Source organism: Schistocerca serialis, chromosome 6, assembly GCF_023864345.2.
Source record: "Schistocerca serialis cubense isolate TAMUIC-IGC-003099 chromosome 6, iqSchSeri2.2, whole genome shotgun sequence".
Classification (NCBI taxonomy): Eukaryota; Metazoa; Arthropoda; class Insecta; order Orthoptera; family Acrididae; genus Schistocerca; species Schistocerca serialis.
The window spans coordinates 535,898,045-535,923,116 of NC_064643.1; the positions used below are offsets into that span (position 1 = coordinate 535,898,045).

General features: G+C 37.1%; 1 protein-coding gene across 3 annotated transcripts in view; it reads left to right on the forward strand.

The window, feature by feature from the left end:
• The window catches only part of LOC126483694 (glycerophosphocholine phosphodiesterase GPCPD1-like), a 269,576-nt gene extending 255,378 nt beyond the window's left edge, over positions 1-14,198 (forward strand). For all 3 annotated transcript variants that reach the window (XM_050106782.1, XM_050106780.1, XM_050106781.1), the window contains 3 exons: positions 4,561-4,721; positions 13,461-13,617; positions 13,722-14,198. In XM_050106782.1, the coding sequence (XP_049962739.1) occupies positions 4,561-4,721; positions 13,461-13,617; positions 13,722-13,862 (459 nt within the window). In that variant the 3' untranslated portion in view covers positions 13,863-14,198. The remainder of the gene's footprint in view (positions 1-4,560; positions 4,722-13,460; positions 13,618-13,721) is intronic.
• The last annotated feature ends 10,874 nt before the right edge of the window (positions 14,199-25,072 follow it).

The window sequence follows — 25,072 nt, forward strand, 5'->3', positions numbered from 1 at the left end:
TGTGGTTTTTCCTTTCATTCTGTTTTGTGTTGTCTCATTGCCTTATTCTCAACCTTGTGTCATTGTTTCCTTCGGAACAAGGGACCGATGACCTTGAAGTTTGGTCTCTTCCCCCCCCCCCCCACCCCCCCCTCCCTCCTTTAAACCAACCAACCCACACTGCAGCGAGCATGTCTTGAGTTACAGCTTCCACAGCTGCTGCTATGCAGAGTCTCAGTTCATTCATTGTTTTTGGTAATGGACACATAAAAAGAGTCTTTTATAAACTCCCACAAGAAGTAATCACATACAGTCAGGTCCAGTAACCTTGGAGGTCAGTAATGTAAAGCTAACCATTTGATCAAGTGTGGCTGATCCATTGTTCAATAATTATTTGATTTAAAAATTACTTCACTTCCAGATGCCAGTGTTACTACCTAGTGGGAACCATGTAAAACTAAAGAGTTTGCTCTTTCCAACAGTATGTAGTTCATACACTTATCTCAAATAACATAATATTATGATTTTTTTTTTTTTTTTAATCGGATGATTCTTTTTGATACACCCTGTATATTGCTTAACATGCAGATAAAGTTCTATCTCCACAGATACAGTCTGTTGTCTCCTGATGCTGCTACAATGTCAGAAAACATGAGACAAGTCAAATATATGCAGTCATCCTCGAATTGCAAATGAAGTCTGAAGTACATGGTTCTTTTTAAATTTTCTTAGAGCTTCCAGTTACTAATGGTGGCAACTTTTCATTTCTATAAATATTATTTGCACTGGTTTGCTGCTATGCAGTTCCTCTATTTCGTAAATTGTGAATATCCTAATACAGTAAAAACCTCATAATAATTAATCCACTTTTAAGAAATTCCTGTGTGTAATTAGTATTTTTACCAGTCACCAGGAGAATACTGCTGAAACTTTATTTTTAATTAAATCTGCCTCAGGAAATAGTTTACTTGATATGAATCGATTTACTATGTAAGATTCATTTGTGAGAAATTTCTTAGATGTACGACAATATGGCTTTTCTTGCATTTGCACCAAGACATTTTGCCAAAATGCTAATAAAGTAAACAGGAGTAATTCTCAATTGATTCTGGTGGTGAGAAATTTCGAAATCCGTTCTACCAGCTTCACTTATTAAGTTGTGGACTCTTTACATGTTTACTTTACCATGAAATTTGCAGAAAATGCAGTAGTTCACACACAATATGTCTCATCTTAAAGTCATCATAAATTAATATGAAATGCAACTTAAAATAGAAAAATTTCTGTCCAGAATACGTAAGTAAAATTAATGATTACTGAAATCTTTTTACATTAAAATCGAAACAGTCAACATGACACATTGTTCATTGAAGTATCAAATTGTGTACGTGTTATAGTTTCATGTAATTATGTTCAACAAGCAAAAGAAACCAGAAACCAACTATTCAACAGAAGCTGGTGATTTTTATGGTACTGAAAAGACAAGTGTAACAAGAAACTGTCCAATATATAGAAAGAGAAGTGCAACATCATTCGTAGGTTATGACTGTCCTCTTCAAATGGTTCCATGAGGTCAGTGAAAGAATGCCTTTCTTTGGGTATTGTATCTTGGAATCTGCAAAAAATCATGCAAAGTCTTGAATACATTGATCTGGCCACCTTGATTAGAAAGAATGCCCTAAAATTAAGTAGATAAAGTGAGGATCTGAAACATTGTACAATAAAACTTTTCCATAGCTGAAAGAAAAATATGATCCCAGAAGAATTTTTCCATTTATTGAAACTTTTACTATTTAATTCTCACAGCAATGGACATTGCTCAGGAGGCAAAAAGGAGCAATGAAAATTCAGCACAATGGTTGCTTGCTAATATTTATGGACATGAAAAGTCGCTGCCAGTAGTAACTGGATGTTTTAAGAACATACTTAAGACTACAGTTGCAATTAAAGAATAACAGCACATATTTATGAGGTTGCTTAGATCCCTGATTGGAGCAGTGGATGAAAGACTTTTCTTATAACTAACATGCAATTTACATTCAGTGGTCATACCCTTTCAAGAATGGTAATATTGTGTCTTTCTGAAAACAGCAATTGTCATCTGCACCTCTGGATCTGGGCATAATTCACTCATTGCCTGCAAAATATAGTGGTCATTTTTTCATAGGTCAGTTTCAGCCAGTGTATAAAAGGAAGTTATGGAAATTAAACATTTTACAGGCTTCCATTTTTTTTCTGCCTGGAATGCTGTAACGCACCAGATTTCATTGAACTATGTTGTAAATATTGACTTTGTTAAAATATTGGTTGCTGCAGATGATTATTTCCCTAAAGAAGAATTGAAAGTAATAATGCATGACTTGGCAAGTGGGACATTTAGTGGTTGTTTCTTGTGACAACATGCTGACTTCCACATCTATATGAATGAGAAATGCACAATGCTGTTGTGAAGAAGAAGCTGAAACATATGGTCATGGCAGTTAGAATGACAAAGAAGAGAAGAAAACATTTTGCTGTAGATATGCTATGACTTTACACTATTAGGAATTGTTTTGCCTCAGTTCAGTCAGTAATTGTGAACATCAGACAGCTGTAATGAGAACTTCTATCAGTGTGTTATTGTACAAGGAAGAAGAAAATTACTCTTATGGAAATGGAAATGTCGTGTGACTAATGCCTCCTGTCAGGTAGACTGTTTGCCAGGTGCAAGTCTTTAGATTTGACGCCACTTCAGCGACTTGCACATCGATGGGGATGAAATAGTGATGATTATTACAACGCAAATTACTCTTATCAGTACTCCTCATGCCATGTTCATAAGTTGAATAAACAGCATTTCATGCAACTTTACTTCTTTTTCTGAGACGTCCCTCAAGTTAAGATCCAGGTTAGTGATCACGTGGTTAGAGAGTACTTACATCACTTAAAAATGCCCAGATTCAGATTATGAGTAATTCGTTCATTGTAATTAAGTTAAATCACTATTTACAGAAAAACATCATTTCATTAGAGAACTGTGTGCTGTAACAGAGATCCATTCAGAAGAGAGCTACTTTGTACATAAGCTGCTAACTACATATTATATTCTTCAGAAATGTTTAGACTTAAGTGGTATGACACTGCCACACATGTTCACAGTACATAGCAAAGAAGAAAAAGACTGAATTGATATTTGTGTTTGTGCATGTTTTGTATTCATGTGTGCATTTTCCATCAATAACTTGCATTTTACTGCAAGAATCATTCATCAAGTAAGCATGAAGATGTTGCACAGCTGTTTTGTGGCACCTGGCCATTTTCTCTCTGTTTAATAAGTTGGAGATTAAAGCTTGGTTAATATAGGAATACTGTGGGCTATTCACATTCAGAGTGTAACAAGCTATGAGACGGAACACAATAATTTTAAGTAATGTTATTTTTTCTGTGCTGAATTTCATGAACACCACAGTCATTAATGATTTTTATGAATAATGCAACCATCCACAAATTTATGACTGTTTGCATTATTCACCAACCATACAGGTAATGTTTAAGCCTGAGTACCAAGCGAGGTGGCGCAGTGGTTAGCACACTGGACTCGCATTCGGGAGGACGACGGTTCAATCCCGTCTCCGGCCATCCTGATTTAGGTTTTCCGTGATTTCCCTAAATCGTTTCAGATAAATGCCGGGATGGTTCCTTTGAAAGGGCACGGCCGATTTCCTTCCCAATCCTTCCCTAACCCGAGCTTGCGCTCTGTCTCTAATGACCTCATTGTCGACGGGACGTTAAACACTAACCACCACCACTAAGCCTGAGTAAACAGGTATTTGTGGTTCGGAAAAATTGGGTGGCTAAGTTTTACATGAATCAGTAGCTCAAAATTAACAAAATTGTATCAGTGTCTCATTCATTTCAGTATGAAATTGTTGCTGAGCATCAGTTTCACTGCAGAACTGGCACAGTGCATATGATGCCCATGATATTTGCAGATCCCCAAAAGTAAGAGCTACATTAATATTACTGTATAATTATGAATGTGATGGCCACACACACATTGGACAGTATCTCTTCGATATCCAGTAGGAAGAAAATGGAAATGTATGTTGTAATACCGTGGTCATATGCTACCGAAATTACAGAAATTCCAACAAAATTTACCTTTGTAAAAAAATTATGAACTTTTTGTTCTTTTCTTGGATCATCACAGGACCGTAAGCATTTTTGTTGGCACAAACTTTCATTGTCATTTCCCTGGTCCATGACAATGAAGAAATATTTTGCATTCAGATACATCACACATCTTGGAAATTTCCAGAATTGACACTATGTGATTGAATTGCCAGATAACCCTATGATGTAAGAAGGTACTGCTTAACTGTATCACTGATATCTTATTGCTTAAAATGACTGGGGAGAAACAGATGTAAGAATTGGACAGAATAATTATTCAGTTAATCTTAATAGATATCATTGTACGCTGTAAGTTTCTTATTATCTGAATGAGTTATATCATTTTTTGTGGCAGATTTAGATGAATTTAAGTTCAGTAAACCTAAAATATTTTTTTTTAATGCAGAATACTTTAATTTTTCAATTTAGGGTATAAACGTACATACTGAGGACATATTGAGGGATCCATCACAAATAAAATTGGTAACTGATGCGGGATTAATAATTTTCTGTTGGGGTGAGGATAACAATGATACTGCTACTATTAAACATCTGAAGAGCCTTGGACTTCATGCTATAATTTATGATAAGTGAGTATACAAGCTTAAATGTTATCATTATGGATTTCATGTTCACTCATTGACTCAGAAAATACTGAGTGGTTATAATTAAACCGATGGTGTTCAGAGTGCTGCAATGTGGGCTGTATACACTGTAGGATGCTGAAACATCATAGATACCTGTTTGTTAATAGGTTTGCTTGTGGAGTATGCTGTAAAATATAATAGCTCCACTTTCTGTCACCAGTTGAAAATTTGGTGCATGTAAGACCAGTGGGACGAATGTTCAAATGCATGATAACTATGGCACATTATTAGGATATTCTCATAAGTTACAAAATGTGTTCATAAGTTCTCCCAGTTCAACAGTGTGCTGTTTCCACACCACAGCTTGGTCGACAATTGCTCACAGCATATCTGGTGTAATCAGAGTGGTATGATGTCGTATGTTAGCCGTCAGATCAGGAAGAATCTGGATATGTTCCTGATTGACACTATCTTTCAGATATCCCCACAACCAGAAGTCACATGGATTAGGTCAGGGGATCTGGAAAGCTACACATCTCGAAATTGCATAGAGATGATGCATACATTATCAAAGGTATCTTGAAGCAAACCTGTCACCTGCCAAGTGTGGTGTCGCCCTATCTTGCATGAAAATAGTGGTTTGGACACTGTTAAGTTCTTGCAAATCTGAACTCACATATTGCACAAGGAGGTCCTTACAAGCAAGTGTCAGCTGTCCACCAAACAGATCTGCATGGTGTCACCTCCCAGGAGGAAATTGGACTGAGAGTGAAGGAGCTTGTGAAAGCACACCACAGAGTCACACTCCCTAAACTGAGTGCTGTTCCTGCATAACATGTGGATGAGTAAAACTCCATCTGAACAGTTCTGTGCATTTATGGAACCCTGCATAGTAAAATGTGACTCGTCTGTTCAAAGAATATTCCCCATCCACATGTCATCCATTTCAATGCGTGCCAACAAACAAAAGATAAAGTCACAACATTGTAGTCTATCTTGGGGCTTCATTCGGTGCACACTCTGAATCTTGTGGGGATACCAGTGTAAAATGTGCCACAAAAATCTTTTGAATTGTTGATGAGGGGGAGAGAGAAGTCCTGTTTCACAGCTCATTGAAGCACTGGCTGCAGAATTAGAGGTGTGTTCTGCACGGGCCACCTCCCTCTCCCTACTGCACCACATAATTCAACTGTTTCTTCAAATTTATTGATCATATTATTTAGCTCACTTATTGACATGGGGCCTCTTTGAAGCTGTTTGTGTCGGCAATATTCCCGCAATGCAGCATGGCTATTGCGGCCATTTTGAGAAAAAAACTTTACCAGCAGTGTATGGTCGTTTTTCTCAATAGCCATTGTGTTTCATACAGAAAACTTAAACTTTCTTAACCCTTTATACCAAGAGTCACTTCAAAAAAGAAATCAACAAGTCTCGCCAAGCAACAAATAGCATACTGACGTCAAAACAGTAAACATTTTTTATTCTGGCAGCTTACAGTGCCATATTTTCACCTGGTGGCAGAAAGTGAAACTATTATGTTTTTCAGCATATTCTGTGTGCGCACCAATTAATGAACATACCTATGATGTTTCAGCATCCTGCGATGTATGCAGCCCACACTGCAGCACTCGGAACACCATCAGTTCAATTACAGTCACCTGGTAGTTTGTTGTGCAATGTGTAAGAATTATGTATAGAAATTTGTCTTATTGTGCAGTGTTAATTTAAATTATAAGATTCAACTAAATAAAACAGAATTAAGTACATGCATTAAAGGTAAAGTTCTGTTAATATTGTACATTTGATTCTTAACTTTCAAATTAATTAACTCATGTAGGGATTATTTTTGGCATTGCCTTTACATTGAGTGTATGCTAACTAAATTATTATACTTCTGGTTTGGAATCCAATTGACAAATTAAATGGGGTTTCTAAAATGAGGCTTCTGATGTTTGAGAAAGGGAAGTTTACAGTTTGTGTATACTGCCAGTTTTGACATATGACAGTGATGTATGGACTTCAGTGAGAAAACTATTTTTGAACTGAGAGTTACTTGGCAAGCAGTTATGGGAGGCTCATTGGACACTACCAGGAGAGGTGGGAAAACAAGGGAACAGACTGGACTGGGTGAGGTAACCACGACTGTAACCAAAATTAAATTGCAGTGGGTAAACCATGTAGCAAACAGATGGTTCATGACCAAGGAAGCTTTTTGCTGAATTCAAAGAAATTAGAAGAGACTGAGGTGACAATCTAATGGAAGCTGGGTAGATGACATTAGAGAGCACACTGGAGCAATGTGGAAGAGTGTAGCTGAAGATTCTAACACAGTGAAAAGTCCACAGGAGCCTTTTATATCAAGATTCTGTGGATATTTTTGCAGTTTTTTGTAGAAAGTACTTTGTTATAATTGGCAATTCAAAAAGAAAAAACAGGTTTCAATTGTTTGTTATTGAAAAACTGTCAAAGATAGAAACACGTTACACATGTCACTGGATGGAAGAAGGTTCAACTTTTGACATAATGGTGCTGTTGTTTGTTTGTTGCAACAGGGTGACTACACCACAAGAAAAATCATGTTGTGTATTGGAAGCTGCACAGAGTCAATCCCTTGTTCAAATGCAAAGTGCATTCCTCACATCTTGTGACATTTTTCTTTGAGGGTACATAAAAGAAAGAATCTTTTCCCACATGGTGGCAGCTTCTCTTCAAGAGCTCAGAAATCAAACTGTTGAAGCTGTCAATTCAGTAAACAGCAACCAGTTGCTTTGGTGTGGAATGAAGTTGACTACCATTTTGATTTTGATGTTTCACAAGAATGCTTGGTGTTCAAGTTGAGTGTACACTATAGTAGTGTCTGGGCAAACAACCTTTCCCTTTCTCTATCCAGTGATGTGCACAATGTGGTTCTGTCTTTCATAGTTTGTCTGCAATAAACAATTGAAATCAGTTCTTTATTTTTGAATCCCACTGTAAATATTTGCATCACTTGCAGCAAGAGTTAGGTTACTATTAAAATTTTTTGCAAGGTCATTAATGTGCAACATGGGTGTAACACACTTCTCTGATCTATGCTTGAAATTAGAGATATGCCGACGTTGAATCTCCATCTAAGATAAGATGCTGCACCCTCCTGACTAAAAAATCCTCAATCCGGTCACAAATTCTGTTTGATACTCCCATATGATCATGCTTTCCATAATAAGCATAGGTGTGTTATCAAGTCAAATGCTTTCCAGAAGTTGCGAAATACTGCATCCATGTCATTGGATGAAGAAAAAGGACTGGGGAGGTCTAGGAAAAGGGGTAGATTTTTGAAAAGTCACCCAGAACCATGGATCAGGGGAAACTTACCGGACGGGGTGTGGAGGAAAGACTGATTGTTGGGGACTGCATTGGACGAGATTTGAAAACCTGAGAGCTTAAAGATGGAAAATAGGGTAATATGCAAGACAGAGATTACGGCATAAACGTTGTGCATGAGTTAATAAGAGTGAAAAGCTGAATGCATTGTATGTAATAAAGGTGGGAGGGGGGTGGTGAAAAATGGACAGGTAAGAAATGAAAGATGGAGAAAACTAAAATGGAGTGAATGAAAGAGTAGTTACTGTGAAGAAATGCTGGGACAAAAGAAATTAACGTAAGTTAAGGCCAGGTGGGTGGCAGGAACCAAGGGCATGTTGTAGTGCTAGTTCCCACCAGCAGAATTCTGAGAAATAATCTGGGGGAAGAATCCAGATGGTGCATGTCAAGAAATGGGCACTGAGGTCACGATTGTCTTGTTGTAGAGCATGCTCTGTAACAGTATATTGGGTGTTACCAGTATACACCCTCTGCTTATGCCTGTTCGTCCTAATTAATAATTTGGTTGTGGTTGTTGATGTAAAAAGCTGAACAGTGTTTACATAACAGATGGTATATGACACATATCATTTCACAGGTGGCTCTCCCTTTAATAGTATATGTTTTGCCAGTTACTGGGCTCCCAATCTTCGCAATATTATTGCCGGACCCTATGCTTCTTCTGCATCCATGTCCCTACCCTATGGCTCCTACCCCTGTGACCGTCTCTGCTGCAAGAGTTGCCCTATGCACCTTCCTATCGCCACCTATACCAGCCCAGTAACTGGCAAGACATATACTATCAAAGGGAGAGCCACCTGTGAAATGATATCTCATATACCTCCTGTTATGGCAACACTGTTCAGTTTTTTACATTGACACGATTACCACCAAATTATCAATTAGGATGAACAGGCATAGGCAGAAGATGTAATCTGGCAACACCCAATATCCTGTTGCAGAGAATGCTGTACAAGAAGACAATTGTGACCTTGGTGCCTGTTTCACCACACGTGCCATCTGGATTCTTCACCAGACTCAGTTTCTCAGAACTCTGCAGGCTAGAACTATAACACTATGACATGCCCTTGGTTCTCGCCACCCTCCTGTCCTTAACTTATATTAATTTCTTCTGTCTCAGCACTTCTCCACAGTAACTGCTCTTTCCTTCACTCCGTTTTAGTTTTCTACATCTTTCATTTCTTACCTGTCTATTTTTCACCGCCCCCTCCTACCTCTGATACATACAATGCACATAACTTTTCACTCTTATTAACTTGCGCACGATGTTTAAGCAATAATCTTTGTCTTTCATATTACCCCGTCTCTCTCCTTTCAGCTCTCACGTTTTCAAATCTCATCCGATGCAGTCCTCAACAATCGTCTTCCTTCTCATCCCGTCCGGTAAGTCTCCGCTGACTGCAGTTCTGGGTGATTTTTCCGAAATCTACTCCTTTTCCTAGACCTCTCCAGTTCTTTTCCTTCACCTCTCTTCTTTCCCCTTCAACCCTTGTGCCTGAAGGGGAGGAGCCACTGCGTTTGAAAGCTTACCTAATTATAAGCTTCTTTTATGTGTGTGTTCTGCTGCCTGTGTGGTGGGTAGATCTTTTTATCCATCCAATTAAATTATTTTGTCAAAAATCGATTGTTTTCGTTATATTATTTCATTGTGTTTGAGTATTCTACAACAGATGCAGGTCAGTGATATTGGATGGTAGCTTTGTTTATCAGTTATGGTACCCCTTTTGTACACAGGTATAATCTATGTTTTCTTCGCTCCACTTGGCAAAAATTTTTTGCGCGAAGTGTCTTCAGTGTATCGGCGTTACAAGCGAGCTAACTCAGCTACAAATCCTGTATGGAATATGATAGTGATTCCATCATGCCATGAGCCTTGTCAGTAGTAATAAATCTAATTGTTCCTTTGTGCCACTAACACTATCATCACTCATCTTTAAAGTGTTTCCAGAATTAAACTGTAAACTGGGACAGTAGTTGTGGGTCCTCTGTTGTAACATTTGCAGTCTTTCAGCATTTGTGCTTTTGTTTTGCTATCTCAGTGTTTGTTCCTTCGTACTTGTAAGTGTGAGTATAAGTAATTTGGGTTCGACTCTCAGTCTTTATATGTGCCAAAAATTACTATGGATTTTGTGAGAAATCTTTCAAAAAAATTCTGCTTCAGTAATCTTCAAAGGCTTCACTCATTGCACTTTTTAACAGCCAAATGTGTTTAATTCAGCATCTCTAACTATAGTCTTATGCTTTGTTTTACAACTTTTGTGCAGTGCTTGCTGTTTCCTCAAAAGTTTATTTGTATTGGATGTATACTGTGGAGGGCCCCCATCACTAGCTGCTCTACTAGATACATTCACTGATAAGCCAAAACAGATGACCACATGCTTAATGGTATGCTAATACACCTTCTGTAGTTTGCAGAAGAATCTGAAGCAAACAATAGTGATATTTTATTATTATTATTATTAAAGTTTTGAAAACACCTTGGTCTTTAGGTTGTATTAAACTTGTCACATTAATTGGTGAGAAAAATGTGCGAGTACCATTGCATTGTAATTCTTCCTCATCAGGGTGTGAACCAGCGTGGTCAAGCACCAAGATTGCTTTATGTAGGTGTCTTTTGGACCCTGGAACAAAATCTTCAAAAAAACCACCTGACCCAGTATCAAACTCGAGCATTCTAACACAAAACTCTACTCACTGCACCAACTGGACAGCACAGATACACATACTGAATCAAGATACTAGTCATATATTTGCTTAAAATGTTACCAAGTTGCCTTTCTTTGACATTGATTTTATACTGAATATATGGATGGGATGAAGTTTAGACACATTTTTATATCATTAATATGCAAGGAATTGCGCTGTGGCATCAGAGTGCATAAATTTTGGTTCACCCTATATAGTCTCTTTCCTCTTCATAGCTGTTACTACTCTTGATCAAATAACTGGAGATTGATTCTAAGCATTAATCTCAGCTCTTGTATCAACCATTGATAGTTCAAAAACTGGCCTTTTTTTACAGTACAGTACAGTACAGTACAGTGCTGCTTCCTGAAGTTTTTGGGGAAAAATAATCTATCCCTTTTCTCTTATGAACACCTGTTGATCTTCCAGCATTTATTTGTAGTTTGCCTCCCAAAGTTGATACAAAGCTTCTAATTTTGGTACTGGTATAGTATGCAGATTCCCAACTACTTTGACAGAATTCATGCCACCTCCAGTCCCACAAAAAAAGAATAACTAACTTTACAGCTAGTGTGGCACTTTGGCACCCAGTTGGTTTGTACGTCCACAAATTCTAGAAGAAATTCTTTAACAATTTGCTCCCAGTTAGTTCACAAAAGTAATACCTGAGCAAATAAATTGTCTTCCACAATCGTACTGAAGATCAAGACATTTTACTATTTATGACTTAACTTATTTTTAAAGAAAAAAAACAAAAGGGTGTGGTTTGGGCTGTGTTGTAAAAAAGGGACAACTTGGCTCTGTCTGGCCACTTTATCCAGCTTCTGGTCACTAACCAGTCACATCATCTGACAAATGTGATTTGTGAAATAAGAACATTTTCAATTAAGGAGACTGAAGTAAACAACCTGTTTATATTGGTAACAAATAAATTTATTGAGAAGTAATAATTTATAAAGTTATTCCTACTCCCCATGATGCTTGGATTTGAATGCACGGAAACATCCTTTCCCCTTTCAAGCCCAAATTTCACACAGCTCTTTTTTATATGAAATGAAACACAATTTCATGTAGCCCATCATTGGACACGAGTGATCTCGGTGAATTGTAAATAAGCCACATTATAATTTTACTTGTGATGGCATGAACTGAAGAGCTGATCATAGTGTATGCAGCACCATTCATTGCCAATTTGTGAATGAATGTGATGGTGCCACCCTTCCTACCAGTCAGGTGTTCCCAAATATATTTAAACTGGAGATGCTAATTGTAAGTTACATTTAAACTGTGACACTGCAATCTCCAGGATCAATGGACAAATGATTTGCATTATCTGGATCTGAATTTCTTTATTAGATGCTACTGCTCCTGTGTCCCATTTGAGGATCTTTAAGTCCCACTTGTAGGCATGAACATGTGTTATTGTAAGTTCATTGAATGGCATGGAATTTGAATTAAGTAAGTCACATAAAGTCTAATACAAAAATGGTAAAACAAGATTACATATGTTGTCAAATTAAGCCTTGTCTCATTCTGATAAAGAATATTGTCTATAATGTGATCTAAACATGATGAATGAGTTCAGTTAAGTTATGCTATCTCCTTTTGTACTGACAGGTATGAATTTTCAACAGTCGAAGACTGTGGAAATAGTTATGGTCAGCATGAGTGTTGGAAATAGCCTTTGTGTGTATTGCATTGTTGCAGAGTTAATTTGTTGAGATTGATCTCTCCTGCAGTCAGTTTGTAACTGTGATTGTAGATGTTTGTTAAAAGGTTTCACTATGGAAGAAAGATTGAAATAGTTGTGCAGTACTGAGCTCCATAAGTGCCAACAGTGTATCAGCAGTTCAAGTCTCTATGCTATTTGTCTCTCAAGTTGACTAGCTGTGTTGGTCTTTGAGGACAATTACTGCAGTAGAAAAACCAGGGAAATATGATACTACCTGTAGGTGAAGTCTTGGATTTGTTTGTATTTGCTTTCTCAGTACCACAATAAGTCTAGAAGAGTAATTCCTTGCTCCGTGACAGTGCACATTTTGAGATGTGGGAAAATATGGCTTTAGATAAACATTTCAATGAACTTGCTAAAACATTAAATTGGTATTCAAGAGTCAAGGTAAAACTGCCATATTCCCAAAATAGAGTAGTGTTGGAAAGTGTGTGTGGTAGCTGTTTTCTTCTCTATAATTGCAATATTAAAATATTTGTGCTGATTGTTTAGCAACAATTGGCTTCAGAGACTTTGAAGACTCCCAGACCATATGGCTGTTGCCCATGTGGTTGTTCTTCATTTCAAAAACTAAAGATTTAATCGAAAGGACAGTGATATCCAGCGGATGAAGATTTGTAGTAGATGTGATAAGATAAATTTTCCCAACTACCAGAAATAAAAAGTAAAAAATGCTCTCACGAATTTCACTGACAAAAACTGAACAGTAGTAAACTTTCATCACACATTTGTAGAAGTACAAAGAATTCTGTACCAGCCCATGCAAAGAAAATGTTTTAAATGTTTGACATTCAGTACAATGGTTTATAAGCATTTGATATTATTTTGTTCTACCTCACTTGTCTGCTTTCTACCATTTCTCATGTTTTCGAATGTCATCTCTTCATACTATTTCAAAGTTGAATTCCCTCTTGTGTTCTTTGGCTGCCTTGACATTATAATTATTACACACTTCTTTTCAGAATTGATAAGTTTGGGACAAAAGAAGTAAAGGAGAGCATATTCCTTGTGGAAGCTAGAGAAGGGCAGAAAAATTTATTGCAGATTGCACAAGAAGTGGATAAGAAGCAGTCCTCTGATAACAGTCCATTGATGCACGCCTCTGTCACACCTGCTGCAGTAAGTGAAATTAAAAACATTGCTTTCACTTTTTCAACAACATTGCTTTCAATTCCGTTTTTCTTTGCTCTACTTCTCCTTGATATTTCTGATATTTGTTTCAGGATTACCAGCTGCACATTTCTACAAACTGCACTCCTCTAAATGATGATCCTCTTTCAGCCTCAGCAGTGCTTATGAAAAATTTGGGGTCGTCTATGGATGTCTCTGAACCCAGTACTCTTACTAGTATAAAGTCAAGCTGATGTTAACATGTTGAGTAGGCAATACAATTGACACCAAAATAATTTAACCACACCCCGTAATTATGGTGCAAGAGGAAAAATATTTATTTTACTAGGGACAGTGATTGGAAATGTTAAGTGAAGCCTCTTAGTTTTGTTTCATAAGCAATAATTTAGTATTCAGAATCTGAGTGATCTCTAATGTAATTTAACTTATTACTCAAGCCAGTGATCTGACTTGAAAATTATTATATGACCTCATATTCATTGCATAATTGTTTGAAGTCAATACGTTTAAGATGCCATTCTTGAATTAATTCACCACAAATACATCATATTACAATTTCTATTTGAAAAGTTTCTTTTTCTATTCCACACAATAATAATTAACTCATAGTTGTAGAAAGAACTACGTACGTTGTAGTTTGGCTTCTGACTATTAAATAATTGTCTGGTGTGTGTTTGACTTTCAGTAGATCGTAAACATATCATACATGCTTCTTTGAATATATGTCTGTAAACAATATTGCAATAATCTTTGCTCCAGGTGGATTGCGTTGTTAACTGAAGGCCTCACTTTTGTGGATATAGTCTCCAAATGCAAACAAACACCCTGTGTTTAGAATTTCATGACATCATATAAAGCTGAAACCTGAAATCATTGAAAAAAAAAATTTTACTTAAATAAACATATACCTGTAACCAGTCACTTTTATTGATCTTTCACTATCATTTTGGAGGATTACACCTCCGTCACCAGATGAAACTACTTAAATTAACAAAACATGTTGCTCACTCTGACAGCAAAGACAAAATATGGCCCAAAAATATTAGTGCTTCGATCAGAGGTAAAAATTGTAAAATACTTTTAATACTACACACACCATAAAGATTGTCTATTAGGAGGTAAATAATTTAAAGAACTCTGAACATAGTGGCAAATGATACTGCCAACAGACACCGTAAAAGTTGTTTACTAGGAGGTAATCAATGTAAATAACTTAAAATATCCAGGGTAGAAGAATGACAATATTGTGAAAAGGATAGATTGCTACTCACCCTATAGCAGAGATGTTGAGTCATAGACAGGCACAACAAAAAGACTACTAAATGTGTAAGCTTTTGGCCAGAAGGCCTTCTGAAATAGACAAAACACACACACACACACACACACACACACACACACACACACACACACAGACAGATGACCACTGTCTCTGACTGCAGGGGCCAGAGTGCAAGCAGCTGCGTGTGACTGGAGAAGTAGTCTGGGTGGTGGTGGTAGCTGGGATGGGGAGGGATAGGGAGAGCAGGGTATGGACCAGGCCCCAACAGCCAGAGACAGTGGTCAAGTGTGTGTGAGCTGCATTTATGTGAATGTGTGTGTGTATGATGCTTATTTCGGAAGAAGGCCTTTTGCCCAAAAGCTTACATGGTTATAAGTCTTTTTGTTGTTCCTGTTTGTGACTCAACGTCTCTGCTGTATGGTGAGTAGCAATCTATCCTTTTCATAATATCAAAATATGACAAATGATGTTGCCAACAGGGGGGGGAAATGTATCTAAAAAATTTTATTGGAATGACGTGCATGTATATTCACGACTGTTGGCAGCATAATTATATTTGAAATATTTTTAATGTGTTGGAGCTATGTACTAAAATAGTTTTGTCTTTTGCTACTAGACAATCTCAAAAGTTTCCCAGAATAATCTTATGTACAAATTATTATTATTATTATTATTATTATTATTATTAATTCCCCCCTATGAAAACATGCAGTGGAAAGATCAGTAAATGTGACTTACAAATAGCTACTGAAATATATAAGTAACTAAAACCAGTCATGGTTTGGCCTAACATAAAATATTTGCATTTAGTTCTTCCATCCACCCACGTACGCGTGGATGCGCATGCGATAAGACTTCAATTTTTTCCATGTTCATATGTTAAAGTAGTCAAAATTTGAAAAAAAAAGAAAAAAAGTGGAACACTTCATAATTTGAGTGTTACCACTTTCAATAAGTGTTGAGTATGCACTAACTGCCTAAAACCAAACAACAGGTGCTAACAACATAGTTTCATATATAAGCATCTGCATTATACAAATGCAATTTCATATTCCCTACTATGCCAGTAGTACCACATTACAAAAATGATTTAAGTATACCAATCATTTATACATAAATATGTGGCTATAGAAGAAGCATTTGTAATTTTTCAGTGACTTCAATAGAATTAATAAGTCTATAGTTATTGAAATAAACTAAGTACATGCATGACAACATGGGTTACAAGTGGCATATTCAAGGAGAAGCACATCAGGAAGCATCACGTAGTATCAAAAAATTGGCTGAAGAAAATTTGTCTGCTGCAGTTTGTCAAATGTTGGGAGTTTGAAGACTCATATCATAGTGAACTTAAACACACACACACACACACACACACACACACACACACACACACACACAGTTCACAGTTTTATTAAAAAAAGTATTGGCAGAAACAAATGTGATGTTGGTGCAGTTATATGAACGTCAGTTATCACAAGAAAATGCTTCTGCTGATGCACCACAGCAAAGTTGATGGCTGCCAAGAATAATGAGACAACACCGAGCAAGTGTGACAGGTGCTTTCACAATTATCAGTAGTTGTCTCGAAGTACATGTAGGAGGAATTGGGCAGTAGGAAATACTGTGTTAATGTTATAGCTCTCGGTGATTGCAGTACCAATGATCTATTCTACGTTTGTGCTGAAATCGACTGACTAACCAAATGGTGACGTATCAATGAAATTTTCAGTAGTCATCATCTCTCGAACTCCATCGTTTCTGCTGACCATTGTAGCAGTGAATATGTGCATTATTTTCTTTGTTGTGATGAAGTGGATGTTGAATATGCAATTGCATGAATATTGGATATGAAATTTACTCTTTCCACAGCTAGTTTATGGAAACCTTTTTTTTTTTTTTTTGGCATGACCTGTTCAGGACACTCAGTTCCTGTCTCAAATGTCCACAAACGCAGTCTCATAGTTACAAAGATAACAATGCAGAACCTCAATCACAAACCAGCAGTACGTAATCAAAATTTGGCACCTTTTGTGTATAGCTGTGATTGACCTTGCATCCTATATCCACAGGTACACAAATTGAATGCAGATTCATTTACTTGTGTATACAGGGTGTAAGATCTTCTCAGCATTGTTTCCCTCATCTACCATCAGTCTATCATTGATTTTAAATTCTTTGTTATTCTTCTATAATGTTTGTTTATCTCTCTCATTATCTTACCGTCTCTTTCTTTCTCCTTTTCTGTTACTGTGTTATTTAACAGTAATTGACATTGATCTCGGCTAAATATTCCTGGCCAACTTCATTACTTTAGTACTGTAGCTTGAGCTGGTACAGTTTGACAGCCATTACAATGTAGCTGTGGGTATGTAGGTGTTTTTTCAGCTCAAGTTAACTCTGGTAGGGGACGTTGTCTGAAAGATTAGTAGTGTTTGCAGTCTGTTAATATGCTTATTTACCACCCAACACATCAGCTGTATTGGTGAGCTATTATCTTCGCTCCTTTCATTACATATATTCCACCAAGGATTTTGTATACACTATTACATTGCTTATGATCTTATCATGCACATTCATGATTATTGGTTAAGTCAAACAATTTTCGATTAATTCTTTTTTTCGACACAATAATTTTGGGTATTTCCATTGACTCTGTTTGGTCATAACACACTGTCTCTTGTGTTAAAAACACAAATTTCTTGTTTTAATTTAAATGTGTATAATTGATTTGCTTTTCTTCACCTTATGCCTACTCGTTATCCTGTTCCCATCTATTGCTTACTTCATACTATCTTCACTAGGAGTTACGCTGAATGTACAGCTGATTCTGATTTGTGATGAAGTTGTGCATTGCCTTCTTTTTGTTAAGGAGAAAATGTTTGTGAGAATTTGAGAATGGGATTGGATATTATGAACCCAGTCATGCCATTAGAAAATATTTAAATGAAGTAGCTGAGGTGACAATAAATTTAATACTGAAAGCAGTAGATAAGACTTCATGCTGTAAGGTAATCTAGAATACAAATGAATATCAGTGTATGGAGTATGCTGGCTTTCCCATGTCCCAAAAAGGCCCCTTCAAAATTCAGGATCAAGGCAGTGTGAATAGCACTCTTTTACAGCATCTACATGCTCCACTTGATCGAACTCCAAATCCAATTCTACTCTACAGTTTTAAAATCACTTCTTTTATTCATCTAGGGTATTCAGCCAGTGTTGAATAAGACTGGGATCAGAGCTGTGTGGCAACCCATATGCACAACTTCTCAGAGAATCTCTTTGTAAGTGTTCTAAAATATCCTTCACACACTGGTACCAAGAGACAGGAATATACCAGCTGGAATAACAAAAGTGCTGATTTATGTTCCTGGTATAAGATAAGAAATGCTTCCAGTTGAATAATATTCATTTATTCTCCATCATAGATGTTGCATCCCATTTCCAAGTCATTGTAAAACAGAGGTCTCTTAAATATAGGGATTGGTTGTAACACCATAATGCTTCAGCAAGTACAATAATAATATCTTATTCAGCATCAAATGCTTTTCAATATGCCCAAAATGTACAATTATTACAGTTTTCTGACGCATTAAAAAGTCATTTTTCTGAACATGCCATACATGTTGCAAGATTGTTTTTACACAGAAATCATCTCTTACCTACTTTGCTATATATAATTTTATGCTAACATAAATATGGTAAGGAAAGTTCTGGCAGAACGTAAATAATTTAGGAATAAAGGAGACAACTCACTGAATAATAGAAGTATTGAGTTGTTGCCAGAGTCATAAAAAAGAATTGAAACTTCACTAGCTTTCGGACGAATCGAATGTGTACTTTCACTTGTGACAGTATTCACCCAAAAGCTAGCAGAATTTTCAGTTCTTTCTTTCTTTCTTTCTTTCTTTCTTTCTTTCCTCCTCCTCCTCCTCCTCCTCCTCCTCCTCATCCTCCTCCTCCTTTTTTTCCTGTCAACTACTCAATGCTTCCACTCTTCGGGGATCTTATATGGATATGGTGTCTTTTCTTTCGGACATATCCGAAAGAACAGACACCATTGATGACCTGCAGCCGTCTAGAACGAAATTAGAATTATACTGATACCTTCAGCTGCTTACGGGCATTGATACATATGAATGGGGATAGGTGAAAATGTGTGCCCCGACTGGGGACTTGAACCCGGGATCTCCTGCTTACATGGCAGATGCGCTACTATCCATCTGAGCAACCGAGGGCACAGAGGGTAGCACGACTGCAGGGAGTGTCTTGCGCACGCCTCCCGTGAGACCCACATTCTCACCTTGTATGTCCACACACTACATTCGTATTGTCCCCCCCCCCCCCCCCGCCCCCCCCCCCCCAACACACTCATTACTCATGGAAGACATTCTTACCAAGTCCCGTAAGAGTTCGGAGAATATGTGTGCATCTGCACAGAAGGAGGAGGTCATGGTCGGTATTGCCACAACTGTTACTTATATGGATATGGTGTCTGTTCTTTCGAACACGTCCAAAAGAACAGACACCATTGATGACCTGCAGCCGTCTAGAATGAAATTAGATCAGATAGATAGAGCATCTGCCATGTAAGCAAGAGATCCCGAGTTCGAGTCCCAGTCGGGGCACACATTTTCACCTGTCCCCGTTGATATGTATCAACGCCCGTAAGCAGCTGAAGGTATCAGTATAATTCTAATTTTGTTCTAGACGGCTGCAGGTCATCAATGGTGTCTGTTCTTTCGGGCATTTCCAAAAGAACAGACACCATATCCATATAAGTAATAGTTCTGGCAGTACCGGCCATGACCTCCTTCTTCTGAGCGGATGCACACATATTCTCCGAACTCTTACGGGACTTGGTAAGAATGTCTTCCACGAGTAATGAGTGTGTTGGGATGGGACACTATGAATGTAGTGTGTGGGCATACAAGGTGAGAATGTGGGTCTCATGGGAGGCGTGCGTGAGATAGTCCCTGCAGTCGCACTATCCTCTGTGCCCTCGGTGGCTCAGATGGATAGTGTCTGCCATGTAAGCAGGAGATCCCGGGTTCGACTCCCGGTCGGGGCACACATTTACACCTTTCCTTGTTGATTTGTATCAACGCCTGTAAGCAGCTGAAGGTATCAGTATAATTCTAATTTAACTTCGGTTATCTGTCTTCTTTACTCCTAAATTATTTGCACTAACATAATAAGACATTTCACTTAACATTCATCACAAAGTTTTTAATGGTATAATTCTTTTATTACTCACGAAAACAATACTGAAAGCTGCAAAAAGAATTACTGATAAGTAGTTCTTTTGCTAGACTTGTAGTATTGGAAGAGTGACAGCAGCACCACAGAACACCAATATAGTAGAAGTGCAAAGACCACGTTATTATATGGAAACACAGAACGACGCCAGCGCTACTTGTGGCCTGGCTGTGAACTTCAATACGAAAAAATATGGCGCGAAAATCTCTTATGTTTATTTCTAAATACGTGAATTAGATGACAATATTTTTCATTTAATCTTTGAATGTGGGCCGCATAGTGCAGTAATAAAGGTTTTTGAGATCTTTCAAAGTAATATATAAAAGAAATCTCAATCAAAAACAAACATTAACTACTCGTAGCTGCAGTTTACATTGTGAAAATTTTTGTAAATTACGTCACCTTTTGACTGAAATTTTTTTGTAAAACTCAGTATTGCGATTTTGGCCGTGTTGCCATTATCATGTGGAAATAAATGAGCTTTAGCACATGTCAGACCAAAAAAAATCATCTGACATTGCATGCATATATACATGATTTTTAGGTTTCCACATATCCTAAAGCACATTATGTCCACTCGCGTGATCGAAAGTGGAATAGTAGGTTACACAAATAAATAACTACACAGCTAAAGGATAACCAAGAGGTCATAAAAAAAAAAAAACTGTGCTACAAACCAAGGATGTACTGTAAAGTCTACAAAATCTGATTTATTATTTTTTCTGTTGATTGTTATCTGTGGATATTCAGTCATCTGAAACTGAACTTCTGCACAGTTCAAATAAATTTATGAAACAAGCAAAATACTACTTTACATCAACTGAAAAACAAACTGGGAGCAGAGCAGGTAGACACTCCATGAATGTAGCCAAAATGTTTTTGCCAATGAGACATACAAAGAAAATGAACTGCAACACGTAACATTTTTTTTTTTCTTTTTTCCCCAACTTGGCAGTTATTTTGGCAACAGCCATCATGTTTAAATAATGAAAGAAGACACTGGTACAACATTTATTTTTAACATTTTTATTTATTTACTTCCTCTTTGAAAACTTTGTTTAGTACACTACTGAAAATTAACACAAATTCCCCTTGACAGCACTTTATTCATTATACTTTTAGAGTCCCATCATTACAACTAGAAAGTGTTAAGTTATGTTCCTGCTGAATTACCAGAGTTTGTCATAAATCAAAGGCATGATTTTGGTACAAGAACATGTAATTCTCTGCTTTTAACACAACATTTGTATATGTATAGGGAGCTTACTCTCATTGTACACATAATAAACACTGAAATACAAAGTCTTTTAACATGATTTGCACATCTTTTAAAGTTGTTGCATACACAATTTCCTCTTGTTTGTAAATTTCTTTTCTTTCACATACTTGTATATTATAAATGGAATACTTGTCTTCAGAAGTCTCTCTTCAATGTAAAGTTTATTACAAATTGTTGTATGAGACAGAACAAATGGTTTTTTTTTTTTTTTATTATCATGTAGTCTTGTTGTGTGACCATGACTATTTAGATACTCATACAGCTGATCATGGAGTGCCCTTAGGAAAATCATGACTCTTTCACTTACATATTTCAAATGAGAATGCTCCTCACTATTCTCTTTAAATGAGGTAAACAAATGATTTTCAGTCACGACAGAGGAGTAGAGACTGCTATTACATGTTTCACAATCTTCTGGTACATCTATGGCTTTTAGTACATAGCCTGCTACTTCGGCTAAGGCTTGTTGATCTACAGACTCAATGATACCATCTGAGTAAGAATAAATTTGCTCAGGTGTATCAGTGTCATTCATCTCACATTCACTTAAATGTTCACTCCTACCACTAGCTGCCAAAAAGTAACACAAACTGCTCAATGGAGTGTAATCATCATTTTCACAGTTACTTACACTCATGGCTTTGAAAGGCAAAGTCATATGATTGACAACACAAGTCTTCGGAGCTTGTACAAACTGAAAACAAGTTGGGTTTGTATTAGCAATGCCATGTTGTCTTATACAACAAAAGAAATTTTCTAAAGCATCTTGATTGAACGCCTTTAAATTTAAGTACTTAAAACCAACCACTTTCAAGGTCTTCCACGAGAAAATAATAGACTGTAATTAAATTTGCCAACCTTTTATGAAGCTAACCATATTAGTCTTGTTTCTTCCCGTTTTTAAATCTATTATTTGCCAGCTGCCTATTTCCCTCAGTATGCTATACCACATTTCTAAATGTGGCGAATTTTCTGATAAAGCGCACCTAAATTGTTTTCCATCCCTGGGATATTGCTCATTACTGTTGAGTGAATCAAAGAGATTATCTACCTTTTCCACAAACTCAGCTGTGTGTATAGCTTCAGATGGTAATGTGTGAGTAGAAACATATGTTTCAATTGCAGCTGCAACAGTATGGCTCATTTGTGCAGCAGCAACTTTTACCTTCATTTTGACATGGGAATCAGAAAAGTTAGTGTTGTGCTTTTAATTTGGGTAGAGTTTTGAACCATTTTGTTTTTAATCCAAAAAGAACACTGTACTGATGTACTCAAACTTTGCTGCTTTGTGAGGTTCAAATTGAATTTTATTATCTATCAAAGCATTTCTAGTGTTTTTGAGCAGATGTGGTACATCATAAATGGTAACAATTGGTTGATTATTGATGACAAAATGAAATATACTGGGCTTCAACAAATTTGCTTCACACAGTTGTTTAATGGCCTTTTGGTTCGTTGCATTCTGGTCATATACAGTACAAACCACTTTGAACCCAATATTCTGTAGTTCACTTATGATGTGAACAATGAGTGATTTCAAATGGGTGTAGTGGAAAGTGGTTGTGGTAAAGCAATATGCTAGAACTTGTTTCCAAGTTCTGTGAAGGCCTTTCAACATTAAAACCAATGCTTGACTAGCAGCTACAGGTGAGCGTCCTAAATGACCCAAGTCCTGATACCCATAGATTAGCTGTTTGTGTATATCATAGTACATACCATCATCCAGAGACATTTCATCACAAAGTAGAGCACAATACTTGTCATTTTCATGCATATTACTTACTTCCCTTGCTAAAAAGTTTAATAAAGCTAGATTAAGTCGTGTATCAAATGTTATGTGGGAAAGCACTCCCTTGAGCAGCCTGACAGATGGAAGGGAGAAGTATGTGGCCAAATATGTGTACAACCGGGGACTACACTTATAAATAGATAAAGCAAATGCCTTGTCTTGTATAGCCTACCGTACTGCTGTGGGCTGCAAATTGGCATTTCTTAACTGACTATTAATAAAAGTTTTAGTCACATCATTCAACTCTTCTTCAAGTAAGGAAATTTCCTGTCATCATACAACTCTTTTAGAATTTTCAATTTATTCCTCTCATTCTGTAGCTGTTTTTTCAATTTACACACTCTGGAAACTGTAATTCTATGCAGTTTATACATTTTGTGTCGTCTTGGAGTTAAATCACATTTAGAAATGCCAGATCCCATTACACCTGGACTACTTTCAACATCATAAACTGGTGAGGATAAAAAGCTATACTCACCATCATCTGTGCTCTGTAAAGGGGGACTGCTTTGTTGTATTACCGTAGATTTTGCATTGTGACCTGTCTCGTGCACACTTATATTTGCACCCGGTGTGGTGAAACCGCCACCGCCACCACCACCACCACCACCACCACCACCACCAGTGTAACACAGATGGGTGGGGGGAGGGTGATACAACACCAATTCCATGTGCTTTGGAACAACACCAGGATTTAACCTGTGTCTAGTGAAGTTCACAAAATCTGCTTCGTAAAAATGATCCTCACACACATAATAATAACTACAGTTGACACCTTCATCTATATTACAGATCAATATCCACTTCTTTAAAGTCTCACTTTTTGATGCAGCTGGAAATTTGTAGAAATGTTTATTCTTGTGTTTGGAATTTGTTTTTACATAATAACTACTCCTGCATCCAGGAAACTTGCAGGAGTATTTCAATCTCAAACTGGTTTCTTCTCTTCCTGTATGATCCATCCTCATGTGTCTGAAATGTTATTCAAACCAAAAATTAGGAACGAGAAAAAAGATCAAGTCGGCCACTATTTTGCAGCCACTATTCTGACTTGTTGAGGATTGTATAGTGCATTATCCAACTGCTCAAACATTAAACCCAGTGACAAAGAATGGTTTTGGAAAGGTGGGGCTCCCACATAGTAGTAAGGAGAGCAAACATAATACAGCACATCATGGTACGGATCGGCAGCATCTGATAAGAATGCGATGGTACCGAAGTGTTTCGGCGAATGTGGTTATCACTTGTTTAAGAGGTTTTAGTAGCAGTGGCTGTCTGATACTTACATGGATGCCTACGATAAAACACACTATGTTATATCAGGGTGCATAAGCTCTAGCACTGTTTCAGTTAATTGGCTTATAACACACAATACTTATTTCACATAAGGTAACTGTAAGCAGAAAGAATGTTGGTAGATAGTTATCTATATGTCTTTGAATGAACTGGTGACGCATATTATTGTATGTGGAATGTGGCAGTGTGAAACGCTGAACTTGGACAACAGCCGATAGAATGAGCCATGATCACAAGTGCGGTGGTAATACTTTGCGTCAACCCGGAATTGGAAAAAAGGGGGAAATATGAGATACTGTGCAGTTATGAATGCTTACAAATCAAATGAGTTGATGTTCATTTGGAAGCAAGTGTAATAAAATGCCTGGAATCATTTGTCGTACAACCGATGCATTTGGTCAGCAAAATTGATTGGATGGCAAGAAGTGCTGATTCGGAATGGTAAGTAACGGAAAAATCCAAACAAGCTTTGGTGTACAGTTAGACAATAGCATATATTTCCCAACAGTGGCTAATAGAGGCAGGAGGCTGAGGAGCCCAT